The sequence below is a fragment of the Drosophila nasuta genome, chromosome 2R (assembly GCF_023558535.2).
Source record: "Drosophila nasuta strain 15112-1781.00 chromosome 2R, ASM2355853v1, whole genome shotgun sequence".
Taxonomy (NCBI): domain Eukaryota; kingdom Metazoa; phylum Arthropoda; class Insecta; order Diptera; family Drosophilidae; genus Drosophila; species Drosophila nasuta.
The window spans coordinates 26,841,605-26,862,555 of NC_083456.1; the positions used below are offsets into that span (position 1 = coordinate 26,841,605).

General features: G+C 38.5%; 3 protein-coding genes across 5 annotated transcripts; 2 read left to right on the forward strand and 1 right to left on the reverse strand.

Annotated features, from left to right (window-relative positions):
* Window positions 1-204: 204 nt before the first annotated feature.
* LOC132786767 (tether containing UBX domain for GLUT4) lies at window positions 205-1,981 on the forward strand. The gene is made up of 2 exons (XM_060793406.1): window positions 205-336; window positions 403-1,981. The coding sequence occupies exon 2, from the start codon at window positions 460-462 to the stop codon at window positions 1,894-1,896; it is 1,437 nt and encodes a 478-aa protein (XP_060649389.1). The 5' UTR covers window positions 205-336; window positions 403-459; the 3' UTR covers window positions 1,897-1,981.
* A 1,292-nt stretch (window positions 1,982-3,273) lies between these two features.
* Window positions 3,274-16,497, forward strand: LOC132787063 (uncharacterized). 2 transcript variants are annotated; one of them, XM_060793942.1, is made up of 8 exons: window positions 3,274-3,380; window positions 4,649-4,936; window positions 12,973-13,095; window positions 13,567-13,709; window positions 13,769-14,101; window positions 14,976-15,395; window positions 15,457-15,612; window positions 15,675-16,497. In XM_060793942.1, exons 2-8 carry the CDS (start codon window positions 4,894-4,896, stop codon window positions 16,086-16,088), a joined length of 1,632 nt encoding a protein of 543 aa, XP_060649925.1. In that variant the 5' UTR covers window positions 3,274-3,380; window positions 4,649-4,893; the 3' UTR covers window positions 16,089-16,497. The 2 variants fall into 2 exon arrangements, with proteins under 2 accessions (XP_060649925.1, XP_060649926.1); XM_060793943.1 differs by lacking the exon at window positions 12,973-13,095 and having other exon boundaries at window positions 3,275-3,380.
* A 778-nt stretch (window positions 16,498-17,275) lies between these two features.
* Window positions 17,276-20,078, reverse strand: LOC132784887 (uncharacterized). 2 transcript variants are annotated; one of them, XM_060790779.1, is made up of 3 exons: window positions 19,831-20,078; window positions 18,481-18,555; window positions 17,276-18,400 (listed from the first exon to the last, which is right to left on the reverse strand). In XM_060790779.1, the coding sequence occupies exons 2-3, from the start codon at window positions 18,521-18,523 to the stop codon at window positions 17,466-17,468; spliced, it is 978 nt and encodes a 325-aa protein (XP_060646762.1). In that variant the 5' UTR covers window positions 18,524-18,555; window positions 19,831-20,078; the 3' UTR covers window positions 17,276-17,465. The 2 variants fall into 2 exon arrangements, with proteins under 2 accessions (XP_060646762.1, XP_060646761.1); XM_060790778.1 differs by having other exon boundaries at window positions 19,822-20,078.
* Between the last annotated feature and the right edge of the window lie 873 nt (window positions 20,079-20,951).

The window sequence follows — 20,951 nt, forward strand, 5'->3', positions numbered from 1 at the left end:
AATTGCAGCTGAAGCATATTTATATTTTTATTATTAATTGATTATTTTAAATTATTTATGAACCTTAGGTGTCAATTTACAATATTTAAAATGGGATTGATAATAGTGCTTTGGCTTATCGATTATCGACAACAGAAATTTATAAAATTTAGAAAATCGGTATATTTTTGTATGGTATTTCGGGTTATTGGCCTTATCGTTATTTTTATCGTTATCGGTGCATTGGTGACCGGCATAAATTGGGCTTTACGGTTTACGTTTTGTTTAATAAACAAATAAAAAAAAGCTTCGGCATCTTAAAGCGAATTTGAAAATTGACAGTAAATTCAAACAGCTGTGCGTATTTTTTGTTACATGAAAATTCTAATATACACATGTTGCTCCCCACCTCACAATAAATAGGGCTTCTTCATCATAGAAAGCGTCACCACTGCAACTAAGATTCGTTGAAGAAGAAGCATGGACAAACGGGTCACAATCCTTCTACCCAATGGACGGCGTCAGAATGTCAACGTTAAGCCTGATATGACGCTGCTGGAGATCCTAGAGACTGCTAGCACCAAACATGGCTTCGACAGCGAGCAACATTGCCTCAAGTTCCACAATAAAGATGTGAGTTTGACGCAACAGTTTCGCTTTAGCGGGCTGCCCAACAACTGTGTGCTTGAAATGGAACCCACAGAGAAACGACGCACGCTGAGCAACGTCGTGGTATGCATTCAACTGGCAGATGGCAGCCGTGAACAGGGTGAATTTTCGCCCAGCGCCACCGTATGGCATGTGGTGCAGGAATTGTGCCTGACACTGGCAGATAGCTATGAGAGTCCTGTGATTATTTATATGCGCAGCGAAGTGATTGGTGTGGAGCAGATGCAAAAAACGACATTGAAATCGCTGGGGATACTCGAGGGTCGTGCCATGATGCGGCTGATTAATAAGAAGCCAGAGGATTTGAAGCGTCAGGCAAATGTCTACAAACCAGCTGAAGTGAAGAGCAAACCCAAGGATGATGATGACCAGCCGAGCACCTCGCGTTCGGCCATGGGCGGCTCTTCTGGCGGTGGTGGCGGTGGGTTTGCGCTCACCAGCGATATGGTCAAATCACTGAAGCGCACAGCTCCCGAAGAGACCGCTGGCAAGGCAGAGGAAGAGAATGCAGCTGCTGCTGCAGCTCTCAAAGATGAACCCGTCAAAGCTAAGTACGATTGGGGCAGTGGATCCGGTTATTCATTGCATCATCGCAATCGGCAGCAGGAATACGAGGATGCCGATACCGAAGAGTTGCCAAGCAAAGCGCCTCCAGTGGTTAATGTTATTGGCCCAAGAAACGCCGTGCTTTTCTCACTAGATGCTGCTAATAAGAACAACGATGATTTGCCCGATTCCTTTTTCGATCTGACTGTCAATGATCTAAAAATGGTGCTCCGTGATTTAAAGCGCACAGCCTCGGGCAACGAGGATGCACCACTGCTCACATCAAATCTGCGAGAATTGGAGCGTCAGAAAGCGATGCTGGCAAAGCTCAATCAATACAAGGATTGCGTGATACGTATACAGTTCCCCAATCGTTATGTACTTCAAGGCATTTTTAAGCCACACGAACCTCTCTCCCGTGTGGAGGACTTTGTGCGTGAATTTCTTACGAATCCCAGCGAACAATTCCATTTGTTTACCATACCGCCGAAGAAGGTGTTGCCATCGAGTGAGACGTTGCTGGAGTTGAATTGTGTGCCCAATGCCATGCTGCACTTTACATTCGTTGAGGAGAAGCTGAATGGCGCCTCCGATGGTTGTCTGCAGGCCAAATACATGGATCAACTGACGTCGGAGGAGGGAGCTCTATTTGCCGTGCAAAAGTATCGTCTCACCAAAGCCAGCGTCAGCTCAACTAGTTAATAATAATAATTGTTATGGAATGTACTACTAAATGGGCTAAAAGGGCTTTAAGCGAACAGTTTGTATGTGATTTTCAAAGAAAGAAAATTTTCGCTTTATTTATAAAGCGTTCAAATGCTTGAAGTTGTTTTTTTTTCTAGATGTTCTATGCATTTATTTTAAATGTGATATGATATTGTTTTGTATATTGTGCAAGCTTTGGCTCACTCTGAGATTAAGATTTGGAAAGACTCAGAGTTATATTTGAGGAGCTAGTTGCTCCATATTTTATGCAATGAACTTCTTTATCAAACCAATTTCAGATATATTGAACAAAATTCTGCGTAAGTGCTGGCTCTATGCGACTTTTTTAAAAGATGTGTATTAGATTAATAATTATTACTAATGATGGATTACATCCTTGTGCGTACCGTCAGTGTCGAAGTTGATCAGAGATAAGTGACCGTCTTAATGCTTATAGAAACTCGTCATGTCAGTCATTTGCTTTGTACTCTCAGCTAGATAAAATTTTATATGCTGTGCTGAGCGCATAAAACGTGTCCAGCCAAGAGGCGTCTGTAAATTCCAAATTATTGTTAAGAAACCAAATGATATTGCTTTCAAAAATGACATCTTGATAATTACGTTAAATTTTCATTGAAGCAAAGCGTATGAAATGCGTTGTTTAACTATTGCAGCGACAATTTAGTTGCTTGTAATCTTTTAAAGCAGAGTTTCTGTTAGTTGTTTTTTAAAATACATAAGATACTCTGTTATAATTTTATTCTTCGGATTAGTTTGCTTATTTTAAAACTATTTCAATAGTAAGATAAAAATGTGTTGAATAAATTTATATGCTATTTTTCATCAATAGCATAAGTAAAATTATGAAATCGATAGCAAAAAACAAATTCACTAAGTAACTATAACATGTTATTATGTACATAAATATCTAATTATACGGTAAGCATACTAAGTAATTTGAAGGCCATTGCTGCTTTTGCAAATTAAATCTATGGTTCGCTTATAAATTTTTCTATGGTGAATAAAAATTCAATGATTAAAAAACTCAGTTTTATTAGAGAAACATTTTTGATTGAAAAATTCGTTAACGAGCTATTTGTATTTTCCTCTAAACTTTTCAATATATTTCTTATCAATGGAGTTTGCATTTTCAAATAGCCATATCCAGTGCACGAGCCAGTGTTGTAAAGTGTCGCATGCGAGTGCCATATGAGAGAGACGCAGACACGCATGCGCATGCGCAAAGCCGTCGCTTTCGAAACCAAGCCATAAGTCCAAAGAGGCCAGCTCGGTGTGAGGTGGTGGTGTTGTGCTGTGCTGTGGTGTTGCTTTAGCTTTAGCGGGCTGCTTGGCCACAAATTTCTGATTCATATTTAGTTTACAGTCGTTGGTCGTTCGTTGAAGTTGCAAGTTTTGCACGTCGCGCGCGCGTAACACAAAATAATTTCGTGACGTCTCTTGTCATTTTGAAAACGTATTCGGTAAAGGAGACTCGCTCTAGCAACAATTACAAATACTTAGCAGAAAGAAACAAGAAACAAGCTCAGCATATATCTAAAACATATACACACAAATATCAATAATTATATAGATGTATACATATATGTATATTTCATTTATGTGTTAATGTGAAAAAGTGAAATATTACGAGGTCATCGCAATATTGTCTATAATTTATTGAATGCATAAATATTTGTGTAATTAAAAGCGAAAAGTGTCAAATTGCTAATTGATTAGAGCGGCACTCATAATTGTGTTAATCCATATAAAACGAAGAAAACAAAGCATATATATAACTTATATATATGTTAAAGTATATTTATTTAACACTAAAACAGACAGACGAAATAAAAGCGTATCGAAAAAAACAACTTTTACCTGCGATTTGGTATCTTTACAAGTTTTAAACGCAGAACCGCCGCTGCACGTTGTTACTGTTTTTCTATAGTTTTGTTTTTGTTGTTTTTTGTCTTCGGCGTGCCAACGTTTTTTTTTATGTTTTTGTATTTTTGGGTTGGTGGGCGTGGCGAAGTCAAGCTCGTGTTGATAGCGACAATAGTAGTAGCTACGAAAACAGTTTTCGAGAGAGACGCAGCTACGAAAATTATGGCGCGACAGCCAAAAAGATTGGAAAGTGCTTGAATCTGGCCGTTACACACGATCGATTTTCATATAATTAAAAACACAACTAAATATCATAACAAATATGCATAGATCTGTATATTCGAGTCATATATTTCTTTTGTATACTTTTTTTTTTTATTGATTCATAAATAAATTACAACGTTTACGGCCCACGCGGTTGCTGTCAGCATCGGCATCGATGCGATATCGAGATTGGCATCTGCGTTAGCGTCTTCACTTTTACTTTAAAAGTTTAAACAGAAAGAGAGAGTGTTTGCTCAGCTCATTTGCGTTTTCTGTTTACCGGTTTTTCAATTTACGCGCATTTCTTGGCACGGATGGCAATTGTTTGGCTAAGATCGGATTTTTTCGGTGGGGGATATTTTTCATCCAAACACACACGAATAAATCCAACTTAGAGTCAGGAAAAATACCGAAAGAAAGAAAAAAAATTATAATAGCTTAATTAAATTTAATTATCGCAAGAGTAACTTCCGATACGAAGCACGAGTCGTGCATAAAACCATTTTATAATGCGTCTAATGCTCACGTTTATTTTCCCATTCCCATTTCCATGGTAAAAAAAGACCCGAAAAAAAACTAAATTGTTTATGTTTATCCGCAGCTAAAGTTATTTGCAGTGTGAGTGCTTTGAGTGTTGAGTGCGAGTGCGAGTGCAAGTGCGAGTATTCATTCAACAAGGAAATTGCCCAGCGAAATTATCGTACGCTCTACGAATTCGAACAAATAACCACCGAATAACCATCTACTCTCGACCAATTATTAAATAAAAAAGCAAAAAAAGAAAGAAAATTGTTTATAACCAAGTGTTGGAAAAATAAAAGTGTGAAGACGAAACAGAGGTGAAAAATGAATTTTTTTGTTATTGGATTTCTGATCATGCAGGCGGCAAGTGAGTAAAGTGCATTTTGTTTATGTTTCGTATTTCGTTTGGGTTTGTTTTTTTGGTTGTTTGTTTTCGCTTTTTCCCAGGTGTCGGTTGGGTTCACCTCAATAATTTGCCAATTAATTACATTGAATTTTATTGGGCATACAATGCAAATAAACAATACTATGCTGCACTTTGTTTTGTTCATTTATCAACCTGTTTACTCGTTACTCATTATATTTAAGCTTATTAGTTGTAATGTAATTAAATGGTAGCATAAAAACGAGTTGCATATCATTTTCGACATCAAGTTCGTGTCTTAAGTCTTTCGTTTCGAGCTGCCTTGTCACGCATGAAATAAGTTATTAAACAACTTGCCACAGTTCGTTTGCCCAACACAGCACAACATAACGTACAACACTCAAATTCTTTTTGCATCATAACTGGTGTACGCTTAGAAGAGGAAGACACAGACCATTATAAAACACTTAAAAAAAATTCGCTTACAAATCTCGTAATACAATTTTGAGAGATGATTAAACTGGTTATGCATTACCTGAAACGTCAGGTAATTGGACTTAATCGAGAGATGAGCAATAAAAATTGAATTCATGTCAACTGCTTTAACAAAGTGGGCAGGTGTACAGGTGGGCGGTTAGTGAAGGGGCGGGGCGGAATCGGGGGCAAAGTCTTACAGCTGCGCGCCAAAAACTGTTCGTGACAACAAGGAAAAACTATTGTATTGTATTCTACAACTTTTAAATTTAACCATTAAGCTGTTGCCAACTCACTCGCCAGCTTATCGATGCTTAGCTGTTACTGGTTTTGCATTGTTGATACCCTGTAATTAAGTGAAGGGATATTGGCAAGAAAAATCAAGTTAGCACTTTAAAATGTAATTGGCTTAAATAGCTCATTTAAAATGTTGCTTCATGATGCTGTCTATAAAATTCACACCATTTTTAGTACAGCTTAAAATTGTAATCGCAATAGTTTAAATTTAGTTTTCGTGCAAATCAATAAAAGTTTAATGCTTTAAGCCTCACCCAGAGTATGTTTTAAGTCGCTGACACTTTGCCAAGTAATTCTAACATATGTTTTTTGCGATTTCTGTTTCTTGTTTTGTATTTTTGCATTGTTTCTGTGTTTACCTCTTGCGCTTAACCCGATTATTTGGCTAGCTTCTGTCTTGATTTCGGGGGGGTATAATATTTAATTCTTTTTTCCAGCTCTGCGGTTTCTCAATGCAAACGAGCTTGAGGTGAGCTGAGCTGAGCATTTGAAACCTTGCTAATGTAACAGAAAAACCGACACAAAACTTGATATTTTTCAGCGATGACTTGCAGGAATTTTGTTTTTGCATAAGAGTTTTGTTTTGGTTCTAAGTGCGGATTAATGAATCTGAAACCGATAGACTTGAATAGTATAGTATATGGCAATGTCTAGGAGGGCGGCGGTCATTAATGTAAATTGCATTTGTAGTGCATGTTAATTGGGATAACAAACTTGAGGGGCAACTGTGAAGAGTGCTCGGGAGCAGTTTGTGCCCAGCGTAATCATTTTGTTTGCATCCAAGGCTGCAAATTTGGCAGGTGTTGTTGTGCGATAATATCGTTGTTTTCTTGGCCATTGACTTGTGTGAGACATATTAATCAATTCGCATGCAAATTTAAAAACATACTCACATTATTTTTTTTTTTTGTTTAACCTTCGCACTGCAATTTGGTATAAAGTGTTTTAGCAGCTTCAAGTGTAACGAATCAAATCTAGGCACGTCAGATCTCTCGTCATTGAATTGGCGTTTTTTTTTATAATGGACATTCTGTCTAGCATACGCCCTGTTATCCGCATGAAAATCGGTCAAGTTCAGCTGTTCGAGATGGGCAAGTAGAGCACAAACAATCATCGTTCAGTTCGGTGTTAATTGCCATTTGATTCGGCTTTCGGCTTTGATATGATCAGCGCTGAGAGACGATCGCCGATAAATCTGCATAAGTCAAGAGGTCTCATTTGCATAGATTGTGTATTGAGAGCTGTGCTCTTTTTTTTTTGCCAGTTGTTATCTCGTTTTTTCTTGGCTAGGAACATGTCTAGATTTTCCCCATGACCCTCGAAGTTGGGTGTGCGAATATGCTGACTGCGATGATGGCTTCATAAAGCATGGAATGATTCATCAATTCCCAGCCAATAAATTTATTAAGTTTTGCCTCTCATGTCGGCTTCGTTTGGCTTCGCATTTTTTTTCTTTTATTTATATTTTTGTATTTTTTTTGACCATTCTGCTTTGTGATGCTGGCCGTTTGTCGTCTCAATCTTTTGTTTTGTGGTCAATGACGCAGCGCTTCGGAGCGGTTTCTTTCTCTCTGACGCTTATTTTTATATAACCCACATTTTTGGCAGACCGCTTTTATGCAACTTCTTAGTCAAAAAAAAAACCACACACAAAAAATAAAATGAAATGTAAAAAAAAGCTGCGACAATCTCAGCTAAAGGGCTAACAGTGAATGTTGTTGCTGCTACTGCTAATGTTATTTATGCTGTTGTTATGTTGCTAGCGGTGCCACTTATAGCCGACTCAGTCTGCGACTAAGTGTCCAATAATGCGCATACGCCCTGTCACACTGACAGACACAATTACAGAAATGTGCCAGTACCTGTGTATCTTGTGCTTGGCTGTCTTATGACTTTCAAAAGAGCAATTAGCAGTTCCACTATTAAGTTTTTCTTCATTATAAGATATGCATATTGCAGCTACTGCCTTGCAATGGTAAAAACAGCATTGTCATATATTGATGGTCGTGCAGCAGCAGAAGCAGCAGGAAAAAGCCTGCCATTAAGTGGCCAATTAGCCGAAGTGAAAGGCTATAAACTGAAGTCATTCAAGTGCTTGCACATTCCTTATGCTTACTTAATACCAAAACAACAAAAAAAGAAGAACACTTGCAACAGAAATTCCTTTCTTTGTTACTTTGCTCTCATTTTTTATGCAATCACACTTTGTCGTACTTTGTACACAAATTAACAATAAATTTAAAGCATAATTATCGCATCTTCACAGCCATAAATAAATGAAGTAGCATTGTCTTGGCAGACTGTGTTAGTTGGCTTGTGGCTAAAGATACTTTTCGGGCTCCGCTCACGCAATCACAGCGTCGCTCACGTAAGACCTTCAAAGGTCACGCACGCCGACTGTGACTCCAGCTGCGACTCCAACTCCGACTCCAACTCCAATTCCAACTCTAATTCGGCGTCTGACTCTTGACTCGGTTATCACGACAGCTGAGTCTGCAGCCTCATTTGCTCACCCGGGCGCTGCATTGCTTCTGGGCGTCTTTGTTGCCTATTGTTATTATTTGTTGTGTGTTAATGTGGCTTTTGCTACGGCATATTTTTATTACTCTGTAATGAAAGTTGATGCTTTTCCTCACTTCGCAGGCAACGTCCACTGAAGGAGCTTTTCCATCAATAAATATTTGCTTGTATATTTTTATGAGCATTTTCTGAATATTTCATTGTCTGTTAACATCGCACTTAAATTTCATTTAAAGGAATCGACAGCTTTTCCTTTTTGTATTGACGCAACATTTTATTTCACACAGTCCGAAACGTAGCTCATCATTTCGCATAGAAAGTTGCGAGTGTAAGGTTACAGCTTACCTTACTTGGATCATTCATCTCTTCATAAGCTTGGCCACTCCCAAGACCATTTGACCATAACAATATGAATAGGCTCTAAAATTTGATTATTTTGTAATGCGAACGCTTTATTTCCCTTTGTTATGAAATACAAAAAATCTTCGATATTCAGTTTTTTGGCTAATAAAATTCAAGTATGTTTACTATTAAAACTGAAATAAAAATTTTGCGGAATAGATAGGCATAGATAATCTTTTTTTATTGCTTTATATTTGTCTGTTTATTGTTATCTCTCTTTAAAATCAGTTAGGCTTTAATTCAAGATCATTTCAGATGACTTTATTATAAGTATTGATTTAATGCGAAGTGTGTTCGAGCGTCGGCGTGACAAAGCACATAATAATAGAGTCAAGTTATTATGTTATTTTAACTTATTGGCCCCACACACTATGCACACACACTCTACACTTTACATACAACGCAAAGCAACGAAAACTTCATATGGAACAAATGGCTCTCAAATTGCAATTTAATTCGACATATTGTAGAGATTTTGAAGTGGCCAAACATTCAACATTTTGATGGGTGTTTTGTTTTTTGGGGCCCTATCACTCACTGTCAAGAGCATCGTTCAATTAACATAATTAACTGACAAAACGAATTAGCATGCAGATTGGCAGCTGACACTTTACACAGATGCGACCCTTGGCTGCCTGAGAGATGGACTGAGTGACTGAATGACTGAATGACTGAATGTCTAGGTTTGTCTGGGTTCGTTTCTAATTTGCCCGAGCTCACGCACTGGGCACATTTTGGGGCTGTGTCGTGCCGGGGTCTAAGAGTTAGGTATGCCGTAATGGACACTAGACAAGGTCATCTTAGTAACATTATCTTAAAACATACCATCGTTGTTGTTGTTGTTGTCGATCTCAGAGATATCGTTAAAGTTCGACTTCGACTTCGACTTTGAGTTAAAGTTAAAACTGCTTTCCTGTATGATCGACAACGAATCGTTTTATTTAATGGAATTGTTGTCGTGGGAAACCTTAGAAACCTTTGGACGAGGTCAAGTTGAGCTCTGTTTTGGGTTGTAACAAATTATCTAGATTGTATCTTCATTGAGTGCGATATTCGACACGAAAGGGAAAGGAATTCTCAGCATCAAATCGTTTAATTCAATTCAAAGTTATATTTCCTTTTATAGCATGATCTCGTATGCGACAACAACACAAAACAGCATAGACAATGCTTTCGCATTGACAATGAAAAGAGCAGCAGCAGCAAAAAAACACAATGCAAAATTGAATGTAAAACGAAATAAATATGAGCCCAAAAGCTATACACGATAAAAGTGGGAAATCAAATTCAGAGGCGGCAAATGGCATTCAAAGGTTAAGGCTTTGCACTGCTGGCCAAAAACAAAAAACACTTACCGGCTAATAAAAAATACAAACAGAGTGTGATTCAAGATGCCTCATGAGCAGGCCCGAAATGATCGCTCATAATTTATACACGACATTTGCATTTAACTGGCGGCCCGACCGATCGAGTCAAATTGAATTAATGTTCAACCACAGAAACATTCCGCAAAAGCGACAGCAATTAATATATTTTTTTTTTTCCTCTTCTGCTGATTTGACCCACTTTCTGCTACGCATCGAGGTGCTAATTTATCTGGCCTGCACCTGTTCTCCCTCAAGGAATCGAATTCGATTTCGAAACGGAAAGTAATAACCAAATATGCGAGATGGTTAGTCCGATATTTGTGGCTCGTGGTCAATGGCACGCGGCCTGGCACCGGCACCGACTGCATATTTTATGCCTCATTATTTGTTCAGTTTCAATTTCTATTTGCTTGGCGTGGCGACTCCAGCGACAAGTCATAAACCCAAGCTCAAAACTCAACGCAAGCTGAAAAGCCAAAGCCAAAGCCAAAAACAACTAACAAACATTTCATACAGACGCGCTCGAGATGATGACGGTGAAAGCGGCTTGTGACTAACTGTGTTGTCGTTCCTCCTCGACTTGTTGTTGTAGTTGTTGTTATTACTACTGTTGTTGTTTTTGTAATTGTCTCTGCCGGTCTGTTTGCCGGCTATTGCTCTTCCCCCTGTGCAGCCTGTAGTTTTTCTTTTCGATTTTCCACATTTAATTGCAAATATTCATATTAATTTTATTTTTTTGCCATGCTTTAATCGCTTTGCTTGGCGTCGTTTGCTAATTTCGCCAGCTGTCAATCTATTTTAATGTCTCTATCGGCAAAAATTCGTCAATTATCCACAGAAGGGAGTCATTAAAATTGCTTCGCGGCTCACACGGCGCATGCTTAATGCATTGTTTCTAGATTTGACAGGCGAGTAAAAGTGCAATTTGTCTGACAACATTTGTTACTTTTTTTTATGGATAATATTATATTTATGGCAAGCAATTATTTGGGGCAACACAAAATAAATTTAAAATTCAAGTAATGCATTTAATATTACCTTTTAAAAAGTTAATAAAAACTTGCTTGAATTTCAAATAGTTTTGCTGATTCTATAAGCAAAAACTTACTACATTATTAATGTCAAGTTGTACAACAAAGTGTGAAAACAATAAATAAATATTTAGTTAAGAAGCTAGAGTGATAAATGGTTAAATAGATTTTTAGATAAATATGTAGTCAGAGAGTTTAGACAGTGTTAGAAAGTCTGTTCGATAGCTGAAAAGATAAACAGACAAGTTTGTCTGAGCATTATGAATTAATTTCGAAGACATGTTTTCAGGTCTCCCGCAGTTTAAGGTTTTCTTTGTTATCTTTAATGGACAATTACACCTTTGATATTTCGCCGATTTATGTTCTTTTTTGTCATAATCACTTTTGGGTCAGATAATATTAAATGCATTGAAGATGCTAATGTCGCCTTGCCATGATGTCTGCCCATTAGATGTGACTTGAATGTGGTTTTCTTGGCGTTAATGGCACCTGGCAAAGTCGAAGTCTAACCCCGGGTGAACCGCAAAAGTGCTCTTAACTGCGGGCATATCTAAAAAATTGGCCCTCGCTAAAGCCAAAGTCCGCATTATTTTGCTTTTTGTATGTCTGTTGCTTTTTAAAACACGCTCCATTTTCCTTGAACCAATGTCTGAGAAGCAGCTGTGAGTGCAGGCTATTAACACAAGTCCGAGCAAAGTCAATTAATTGACTCAGCCACAGGCCACATCCATTATATGTATGGTATAATAATAAAATAGATGTGTATTTTGTACACTGTGCGGATCAACCGACAATTATTTTAGTTTATGAATATGGATTTGGCTGTTATCATTGGCATCATTAATTCAATACGTAGTTACAAGTATTTTGTTGTTTGTAACTATAAAAATAAAACTGACAGATTTCATGTCCCACTTGACATGCTAACAATTTAATTTGAACCCAAGACGTTGCAATTTGGTTCACTTGTTGTTTGCTTTAGGGTCGCTCTAGTTGTCGTCGAGATGTTTGCGATTAGCTAACACATAAATTATGTTAGTTGAGCAAACTTTGACTTGAAGTATCTCCCCCTCTCAAGTGCTTGCTGAACTCACATTAGTTTAAATTTGTTTACCTCAGTTTTTGTTATAATGAGGAAGTCTTTCAGTGATTGAGGTTCTTTGAATTGAGATTATCTCATAATTGCTTGGGTCACGGCATCATTAGCTAAGCAGCATGTCAGAGTTGTGGGGCCCTTAAGAGATCTTCGATCTTAAGCTTACATAATTGCAAATTAAGAAATATTTTGAAAGGTTTCCGCTTCAATGCTTACAAGCTACCAATACTTAATATGTCTATTGTACAATTTGACACCTTGATATACATACAACTATATATTTTTTTGGTGGTCTTATCGAATTGCCAGCATCTGTGGGTTGGCTAACAACAAGAAAACAATCATCAATCATCAATCAAAAATGTTGGGCCAACGCGTTTTACATTCGATGCGGGGCATCTCTGAGCATTTTGCGTTTATTTCCATAAATTCCATATTATACTGCAGTATTGTGTTCATAGTCGAGAGTTTATTTGTTATTAAATTGTCATGCTGGACTTGTGTTGTTGTTTAACGCGTGCGAAAACTGTGCCAACGGCAGTCACGGCAATACCAAAAAGACCTGTTTAATTGGATTGAGATGGTGCCCAACCCAATAGCCGCATTAGCAACAACAGTTTCAATTTGAACCTCAGTATATAATGCTATAGTATTTGATTCGTCGGTTCGGTTTCATTCACAACATGCTCGACTATATATTTAACCAAATTATGCATGTATAAGATTTCCAAACTTGTGTGTAAAATTTTCATCGATTAATCTCCATGCTTCTCATACTAACGAAAACCTTTTGTAATATATTTTGAACAACTATCCTATTCTGTGTTTGCTTTTTCTATTTATTTTTTTTAGGATTGGCTTGCGGGACTTGCGTTTTTATGTCCGATTACGGTTTCACACTCGATTGTAACTTCAAAAAGTCTGGACTGTTTCGTGTACGAAATTTGGGTGGCGTAAAGGCACATTTCGGTTTAGGTAAATCTCAAAAATCGAATCGAATCTAGAAATCCTACTCCCACCCAACAACCTCTTAACTATCTCTTTAAAGTATCTTGTATATACATATATGAATTTTTGTAGTGTTTGTATATAGAAATAACTTGATCTCTTAGTTAAACGCTGCGTTTAAAAGTAATCAATGAATTAATGCCAATGCCAATGACAATGTCAAGTTGCCGCCTGAGCTGTGAACTAACAGAGACAGAAAAGAGAGCGAGAGACTTGATCACAGTTCAATATCCGTAGCATTGAGCATTTGGCCAGCGATCTGTATATAGTATAACATAATAGAGACAATCGTTAAATCTTCGATAGGGATAAACAAAAGCTGCCTGAGACAAAAGGCACATTGATTAACACTTTTGTTTAGCTGGATATGATTGACGAGCCGTCAAAATAAAACGAAGAGTTGCTCTCAAACTTTCCGCTAATGAACTTTGCTTACAGGTCTCAGCCTGGGCGATGAGCTGGGCTTTAAGGAGTCGCTGGGCAACCAGGAGAGCGATCGTCGTCGCGCCATTAGCTATAGAAATGGACCAGCACCCGCTGAGCTCGTTGGCGTGCTGCCCTCGTCAAAGCAACAGCAGGAGGTGAGCATTGTAAAACAACCCAATTAGTTGTCTATTAACATCTTTTGCTTGTTTATTAGGTGCAACCTGCTCAGCAGACGCTTTCAGATAAACGCATTTCATCACGCTCCACGGGTCCAGTGCCATACAATCTACAGCTGCTGCAACAGGGTCAGGCCACGATCAAGAAGCAAGCTCAAGCTCAGGCACAAGCTCTGGCGCAAGCGCAGCTCATGACCGAGGCGCGTCCACTGCCATTGGGCGTGCCCGCCTTTAGGCCCATACCAAAGAAGCCCGTGATCAACGAGCCGTTGCCGTCGTCGCTCAACGCACAGCGACGCATTGCCACCGTGGACACAACGCAGCCGCGGGTTAGCATCAACAACAGACTGGTCGACAGCAATGATCAACCGGTGAGTGGAAAGTTCAATTGATTTTATAATTAATTGTTTTTCTTTTTTAATTAATGAATATAAATGGAAATGAAAAATGTATTTATAACTATTGTAAATTCTTTTATTTTAAAAATAAAAGATAATAAGCGGGAATTGTTGTTATTTATTGTATTCAATTCAATTATTGCCGCACTTGATTATTACAAATGTAAATACATTTATTACAATTCATTTATCAATAAAGAAATTAGCTCAACTTTTTGTTAGAGTGGTTTAAAAACTTACAATTGTCTTGTCTAATATAATAATACATTTATTTTCTATAATATATACATTTATAAATTTCTTACATTTTATAAAAATGTTTCATTTGGCACCCCTTGAATAAATATAAATAAAATAACTCACATGAATAAATTTTAAAATGTAAATAATAAATTGAATATAAAGCAATTGCAGATTTATTTATATAATTTATATATACATTTAACTCTGTTATTTGTGTTAAGTCATATTATTTATTTTTTAAATCAAATCTGCAATTGTTTTGCATAATTTTATCATTCCTAAATTTCTCTATTACATAAAAATGGTTTTTGGACCAAGTTTTCCTAACATAAATTGACTTTAATAAAATAATCAAGTGTTTGCTGCACTTAAGTTATTATTAATTAATGTATTCATTATTAAACAGAGTTTATATTTATAGATTTATTTAAATTTGTTAAATCAAATTAGTGCATCACATGATTTATGAATGTTGTGTTCAATTTACTAATTCATAAATTCAAAATATGCATATGCATTAACCTAATAATTTATGAATTTATAAATATAAATTCCATTTAACATACTTTCATAGATATTAACCTACCACTTAAATTTGTTACAGCACTCAAATCGCACATTCCATGCGGATAATCCTGTGGTCTCTCAACCTGTGGCTGTGCCCGCTTTCCAGGCGATGCCGCAGTCCATTTCACGCATTGCCAACGTGGGCAAGGTAGAAGTGACGCAACCAGAGCAACGCACAGTATCCAAGCATCCCAATTATCTGCAGTTTGAGGAGCCCAAATTTGACCTTAAGGATGTGACCGTTGAAGAACTTGCGGCGGCAGCGAATGTCACCGTGGAGACGATCAAACATGCGATCTATGTGCGAGAGCAGCAGCTGAAGGCGGAGCATCGTGCCATGCTGGCATCCAAGTTGCGTGAGGAATTCATGCGCACTTCCACAGTGAAGACAACGACCACAACGACGACGACGACAACAACGCCCAAGCCACGCCTAGCAGAGCACAAAGTTTCCAAGGTGAAATTACGAATTTTATTCAAACAAAAACTAGTCTAAAGCTACTTTATTCTCTTGCCAGGTGATGAATGCACCCAAGGAATATTATCCCGTGGGCTATGAGAAAAACTTTGATGACAACTTCAAGTCGAAGGTGGATTTGCCGCCAACGAGCTTCTCCTGCGCCAAGCAAAAGCATTTTCCGGGTCTCTACGCCGACACGGATTTGGGCTGCATGGTAACAAAATAATTAAAGTACTTTTAGTTGAAGAATTTCATACAACTTTAATTCCTTTTCAGGTATTCCATGTGTGTGCTTTAACTGACGATGGCATGGTCCGAAAATCTTTCCTCTGCCCGGAGAATACGCTCTTCGATCAGACCATACTCAAGTGCAATTGGTGGTTCTATGTGGACTGCAGCTCGAGCACCAGCGTCTATGACTCCAACATACCCATCTCGAAAAGTTATCAGCTGATGAAGAGTCTCACTTACTTCTCGAAGTACAATCAGAAAAAGGATCAAGATGGCGATAAGGATGAGAATGCTGTCGATATCGACACGCTGCGTGAATCCATGGAAGGCGTCTCTCGGCGCTTGGAACAGGCGAAGAATGCTCAGAGCGATGAGGAGGAGGCATCAAGTGCAGTGAAGGCTGATCATGAGCATGTGGTGCCCGAGGGGGGAGAGAGTCAGCAGCAGTTGTCCAACTAGTTTAAAAGCGAATCGAATTGCTATCTGAGATCTAGATGTAAGTTAAGTTCATGATCGAGCGTCTCTGGTCGATTTGCCGTACATAGTCAATGCCTTGCGAAAGCCAAACGGTTGTCTGTAGTCTCTGGCCAATCACAATTACTATCAATCAAATCAAATGAAATCAAATTAAATCAATTCAATCTATCTATGAAACAATCATATCCTATGGCAGCGCCTATGCCAGGTCCTAGCTGTAGTCTCGATATATCGAAATACTTAGCTTTAACTTGTAAGTGGATCAGTTCTAGTTTATCGAACGCAATTCTACGACTAAGTGTGCGAATTGTGTGCAACTTGTGCGGTTAGTTGTTAGTTCTTACTTTTATTTATTTATTGTATTTTTCGACTAAATAAAACACGTTAAATCCCCAAACTAGAAATGTATTTTTAACAATATTAAATGGAAGAAAAATTAACTTAATCCTAAAGCTGATTAGAGCTTTGGGCAGAAGGTAAATATACCTTTTTTATATCAACAAGATAAATATTAATTTAAGCAAACAATTTATGGAACAAATTGTTGTTTTTAAAAAAAGATTGTCCAAAAAATATTAAACATTTAAATCAAAGTTTTTTATAAAAAAAGTATACAAAAAGATATAGTTGAAAATCCATAAAATTTAATGTTAACTATAAAAATATTAATTTTATCAGAGAAATCTGAAAGTATTGGCCTTGAAAATTTTTGCTGGAAATAAATTAAAGTTTTTAAAAGCTTATAAAAAATTAAGCCGCATTTTTTGCATTACCTAATCGAATCAATTAAAATGTTATACTTTATGCAAAAATGTGTAGAAGCAATAGATTAATAGACATTCAAAAAATCAATATTTATAGCTGTCGTGTATTGAATTAGTTAAAGATCGTGTCTTCCTCCCGACGATGAGACGCCTTAGGCAAGCTCTATAATATTCATAAATTAGTCAAATTTGAGCAGCGATTTCGACTTCTGAACTTGGTGAAGAGTTGAAACTATATTGAAGACAAACAAAAGCTTCATTAAAGTCGCAATGCAGAAAGCTTATCAAACAATAAAACGCTTCACACTTGAGTTGCTTTATTCCCCCAAATTTGAGCAATATTTCATTATGGCAATTGCATTTTCCAATTGGCCAATAGCTCTGATGATCAAGTTGATTACGATCATTATGTAAGGTAACCAGCTGCGTAAAGATTTATTATAAACGAATGTGTATGGCAATAAATAATTGAATTGCACTTAAAGGTTTAATCGCAGCAGCAGCAACAGCAACAGAAAGCAACTGACCGTTGACCATGACCACGACACCGTTAGTTGACCTGGCTCTTTAGCTGGGGCTGGGGCTGGGTCTCGTTTTATGATCGCTTCTTATTGCTGCGAGGCGGCGACGCCGATTCCTGCACATTAAGGTCGCTCTTGTCGTGGATGTGCACCGCTTCGCTGAGCTCCACATTCGCATGCAACGCCGCATCGTTGGCATTCAGTTGCGCCTCCTGGGCGGAGAGTGTTGCCTTCTCCGCTGCCTCGCGCGTTTCCTCATAGTCCAAACGTGCTGCATACGCATGCGATTCGATCTGTTCCAGCTTCGCCTTGGCCGTGGCCACCATATCGATTTGAGAGGACAACTCTGCGGCTGCCTCCGCTGCTGCCTTCTGCGCCAACTCCGAGGCGGATTGAGCATTATTAAGTGCTGCTGTCAGCACACTCACGTGATTAATAGCCTGCTGTGCAGCATATTGCGCCGCCTTGGCTGATCTCTTGGCCTGTTGCAGTTGGGTAAGTTCACTCTCCACCGCTTTGTGCGACTCGATGCTTTGCTCTTCGAGGCGTCTTAGCAATACTTCTTTGCCTTTGAGCACAGCAACTGCGGTGCCAGCGGCTTGAGCTGCTGCCTGAGCCAATGTACTCTTGGCCACATAGGAAGCCTGCTTGCCAGCGGCATTCTGGCTGGCCACCGCTGAGATGGCTTGATCTGCTGAACCCTTGGCAATGCTTCGTAAGCCGTTGTCCACGAGGAAGCTGCCACTGCTGCCGCCATTGTTGTGGGTGCTGTGATGAATGTAGTCGGAGCTCTCGTAGCGGGAGAAAGGTGGATTGCTTGGCGAGGCGAACTCATCGTGATTGATGTCCTCAAAGGTGTAGGGCGGCACCTCGTGTTCGACGACCACCGATTGTGCGGCAGCGTTGCCATGTTGCAGCTGTGGCGGCGATGCTGGTGGCGGCGGTGGCACAGTCAAGCGGTAGTGGGCATCCTTGCGTTTCACCTTGCGTCCAAAAGCTGGCACCTCGGCTAAATACGCGGAAATGAGGAAATGAGGCAACTTAGTTGACATACAATTAACATATTTAATTTCCAAATACGCAACTTACCAAACACCAGCATCAGCAAAAGCAAATGCAACAGCACTGACATCTTGTAAAGTTTTCGGTGTTTATGCAACGTGACTGTAAAGCAACAAAAACAGAAACAAATACACTTGCTTTATGCAATCGTATTGCAGACAGGAAGTGGCAGATGCTGCAGCTGCAACACTGTTCCTGTGGCAAGTGTTTAGATAGCGAATCAGTTAATGGCACAAGGGGGTGGCAAGTGCCCCAAAGGCGATCTATCGATTTCCCTGTTTACGGCAACAGGTTTACGGCATATTTTATATTTCAACAGGTCAACCGCGAGGTCTTGAGGAAAGTTCGTTATGAACGGTGCCAAAAAATGTAATCAAAAATATTTGATTGGAAAGAAAGGTGTAACATTTAAAGAAAACAAAAGAGGGATTGTTTATTTTCCATAATTTATGTGGACTTCAGGCGAATCCTCATTTATGTAATCTGCACGATGTTTTGAGCTTAAAAAAGCAAAAGGAATCAACCGAACATTAACTGAAGAGTGAAAGGCTTTAAATTGAATCAAAGCTGGTAAAAATGCAATCGAAATAAAACAAAGCAAAAGTGAAAGAGAATTTCTTGCAAATTATTAACATATATGCTTAAGATATTCCCCGAGATGTAAAAGAAATGGGAAAGAAGGGAAACAGGAGATGAACACTAAATGGAAATGAACAATACTTGGAGCTGAGCTTAAAAAAAGGAAGTAAGAGATACACTTGAAAAAGCGTTGGACGGATTTAAAAGATGAAGCAACAGATAGCGTAGGACTAAAAACATAAATGAATCCATAATAAAAAAATTGATGGGTTATGGAAATTAATGTGATGCAACTCGACGTAATCAAACTGCAGATTATATTCAACTTATAATAAATTCAAAATGTTGTTTAGATAAATAATATTCCGATGTCGTGATCAATTACTCTAATATGACTTACTGCAAAGAATCTAGGAAGTTAAGTTGATTTATGAGTTCACAATTCCTATTAACAAACAATTTGCAGTAGTTAAACAAGTGAGAATTCCGTATAAGGTCACAAGAGAAAAGCTAGAATGTGTGCTAAACGCTTTAAAGTGTGTCAGTCAGCAGTGAATGCAATTACGCGCAGAACCTGTTTAGTTTTAAGGCCGGGACCAACTGAAGCAACTTGCAACACTCACGCACACACTCACTCGCCTTAAGCAGGGGAGGGGAGCAAAAAACTGGACAGTAAGAGAGTCACCATATCACTGGAGACAGTAATCACTCAGTTTGACTGATATTCACACTGCACTACACAACTAATCACTAATAACAGTCAATTCGCCCACCAGTTGTGGCACTTACAACACACACTTGAAATCGGATTTTGATTTCTCGATGTCGATGTTGCAACGAAGCGAAGCGCGTTGTCAAAGAGGACGTCCTGCCAGCTACAGAGGCGAAATGTATCTAATGTGTGGCAAGCAAAGCGATGCAAGAGTGCTAGTTAATTCAATGTCGATCGGCAAGTTCGGTGGAAAACACTTTTACTTTCGACGGAAATGCAACTGGGAAAATGCATCTGTAAATCCGGTGGACACTCGTTGCCAATTGCCAGCCAAGGCCTGGAAGAGCAAAGCATTTATAAACAAACGCCGATGACTACAACGACGAATCAAGTTTGGATGGGTTGGGTGTGTGTCGAGCGTGTGTGCTTGCAACGTTGTAACGCTGCAACGCTGCAACACTGAGGCGACCCGATCGAGAGTCGTGTGTAATGAAAGTGCAAACCCGTTGCCCGTTTACTTTATGAGTTTGCAATGCAACGCAAATTGCTCCGTTTTGTGGTTCGGTCTACGTAGCAACACAACTCTGCAAACAACAAAATAATAAATGGCCGGGTCATTGCTTTCTTGCTGGACCATTGGGTAATTTAAAGTTGCCACTTGCGTGATGTTGTCGGCTGTGCATTTTCTTTATTGCCATGAGACGGATTAAAGCAGCCATCCTCAAAACTGTAAATGTAAACTTTTGCCACAATTGCATACTCATTCACATTTGCTTAATAATACGGATAATACAAAAGCCACAAGTCACGACTTTAATATAGTTGTAAAACTCGAAACTTCCGGCTGCATATCGAAATTATGCCATAATAACAACCAGAACTTTCCATATAATTGAAAGTTAATAATGTTGATAGTGAAATTGAATTGAAATTTGACTTTTTAATAATTATTATTGGTTTGCCTTAATAACAAATCTAATCACGATCTGACATTGAGCTGACTGTTGACAACTGATTGAAGTGACGTCTGGTTGAAGTTTGATTTGTGGAGTAAAAATAATAATATTCCCAGAACTCATACCTTTGAATGCATTCCTAATATAAAAATAGAATTATCTTTGCACTCTAATACTTCTGCTCTGATAAATATTAGGTGAACGATATTTCTGACATTTAATAGTATACTTCAATGTATTTCAGTCACCAA

What these genes read in the sequence shown, in the direction of transcription:
- LOC132786767 (XM_060793406.1), top strand. Translation starts at nt 460, where the DNA reads ATGGACAAACGGGTCACAATCCTTCTACCCAATGGACGGCGTCAGAAT.
- LOC132787063 (XM_060793942.1), top strand. Translation starts at nt 4,894, where the DNA reads ATGAATTTTTTTGTTATTGGATTTCTGATCATGCAGGCGGCAA. An exon ending in AAAGGCACATTTCGGTTTAG is followed by an intron (nt 13,096 to 13,566) that starts GTAAATCTCAAA and finishes CTTTGCTTACAG; the next exon opens with GTCTCAGCCTGGGCGATGAG. An exon ending in ACACGGATTTGGGCTGCATG is followed by an intron (nt 15,613 to 15,674) that starts GTAACAAAATAA and finishes ATTCCTTTTCAG; the next exon opens with GTATTCCATGTGTGTGCTTT.
- LOC132784887 (XM_060790779.1), bottom strand. Translation starts at nt 18,523, where the DNA reads ATGTCAGTGCTGTTGCATTTGCTTTTGCTGATGCTGGTGTTTG. An exon ending in TTTGCTGATGCTGGTGTTTG is followed by an intron (nt 18,401 to 18,480) that starts GTAAGTTGCGTA and finishes CCGCGTATTTAG; the next exon opens with CCGAGGTGCCAGCTTTTGGA.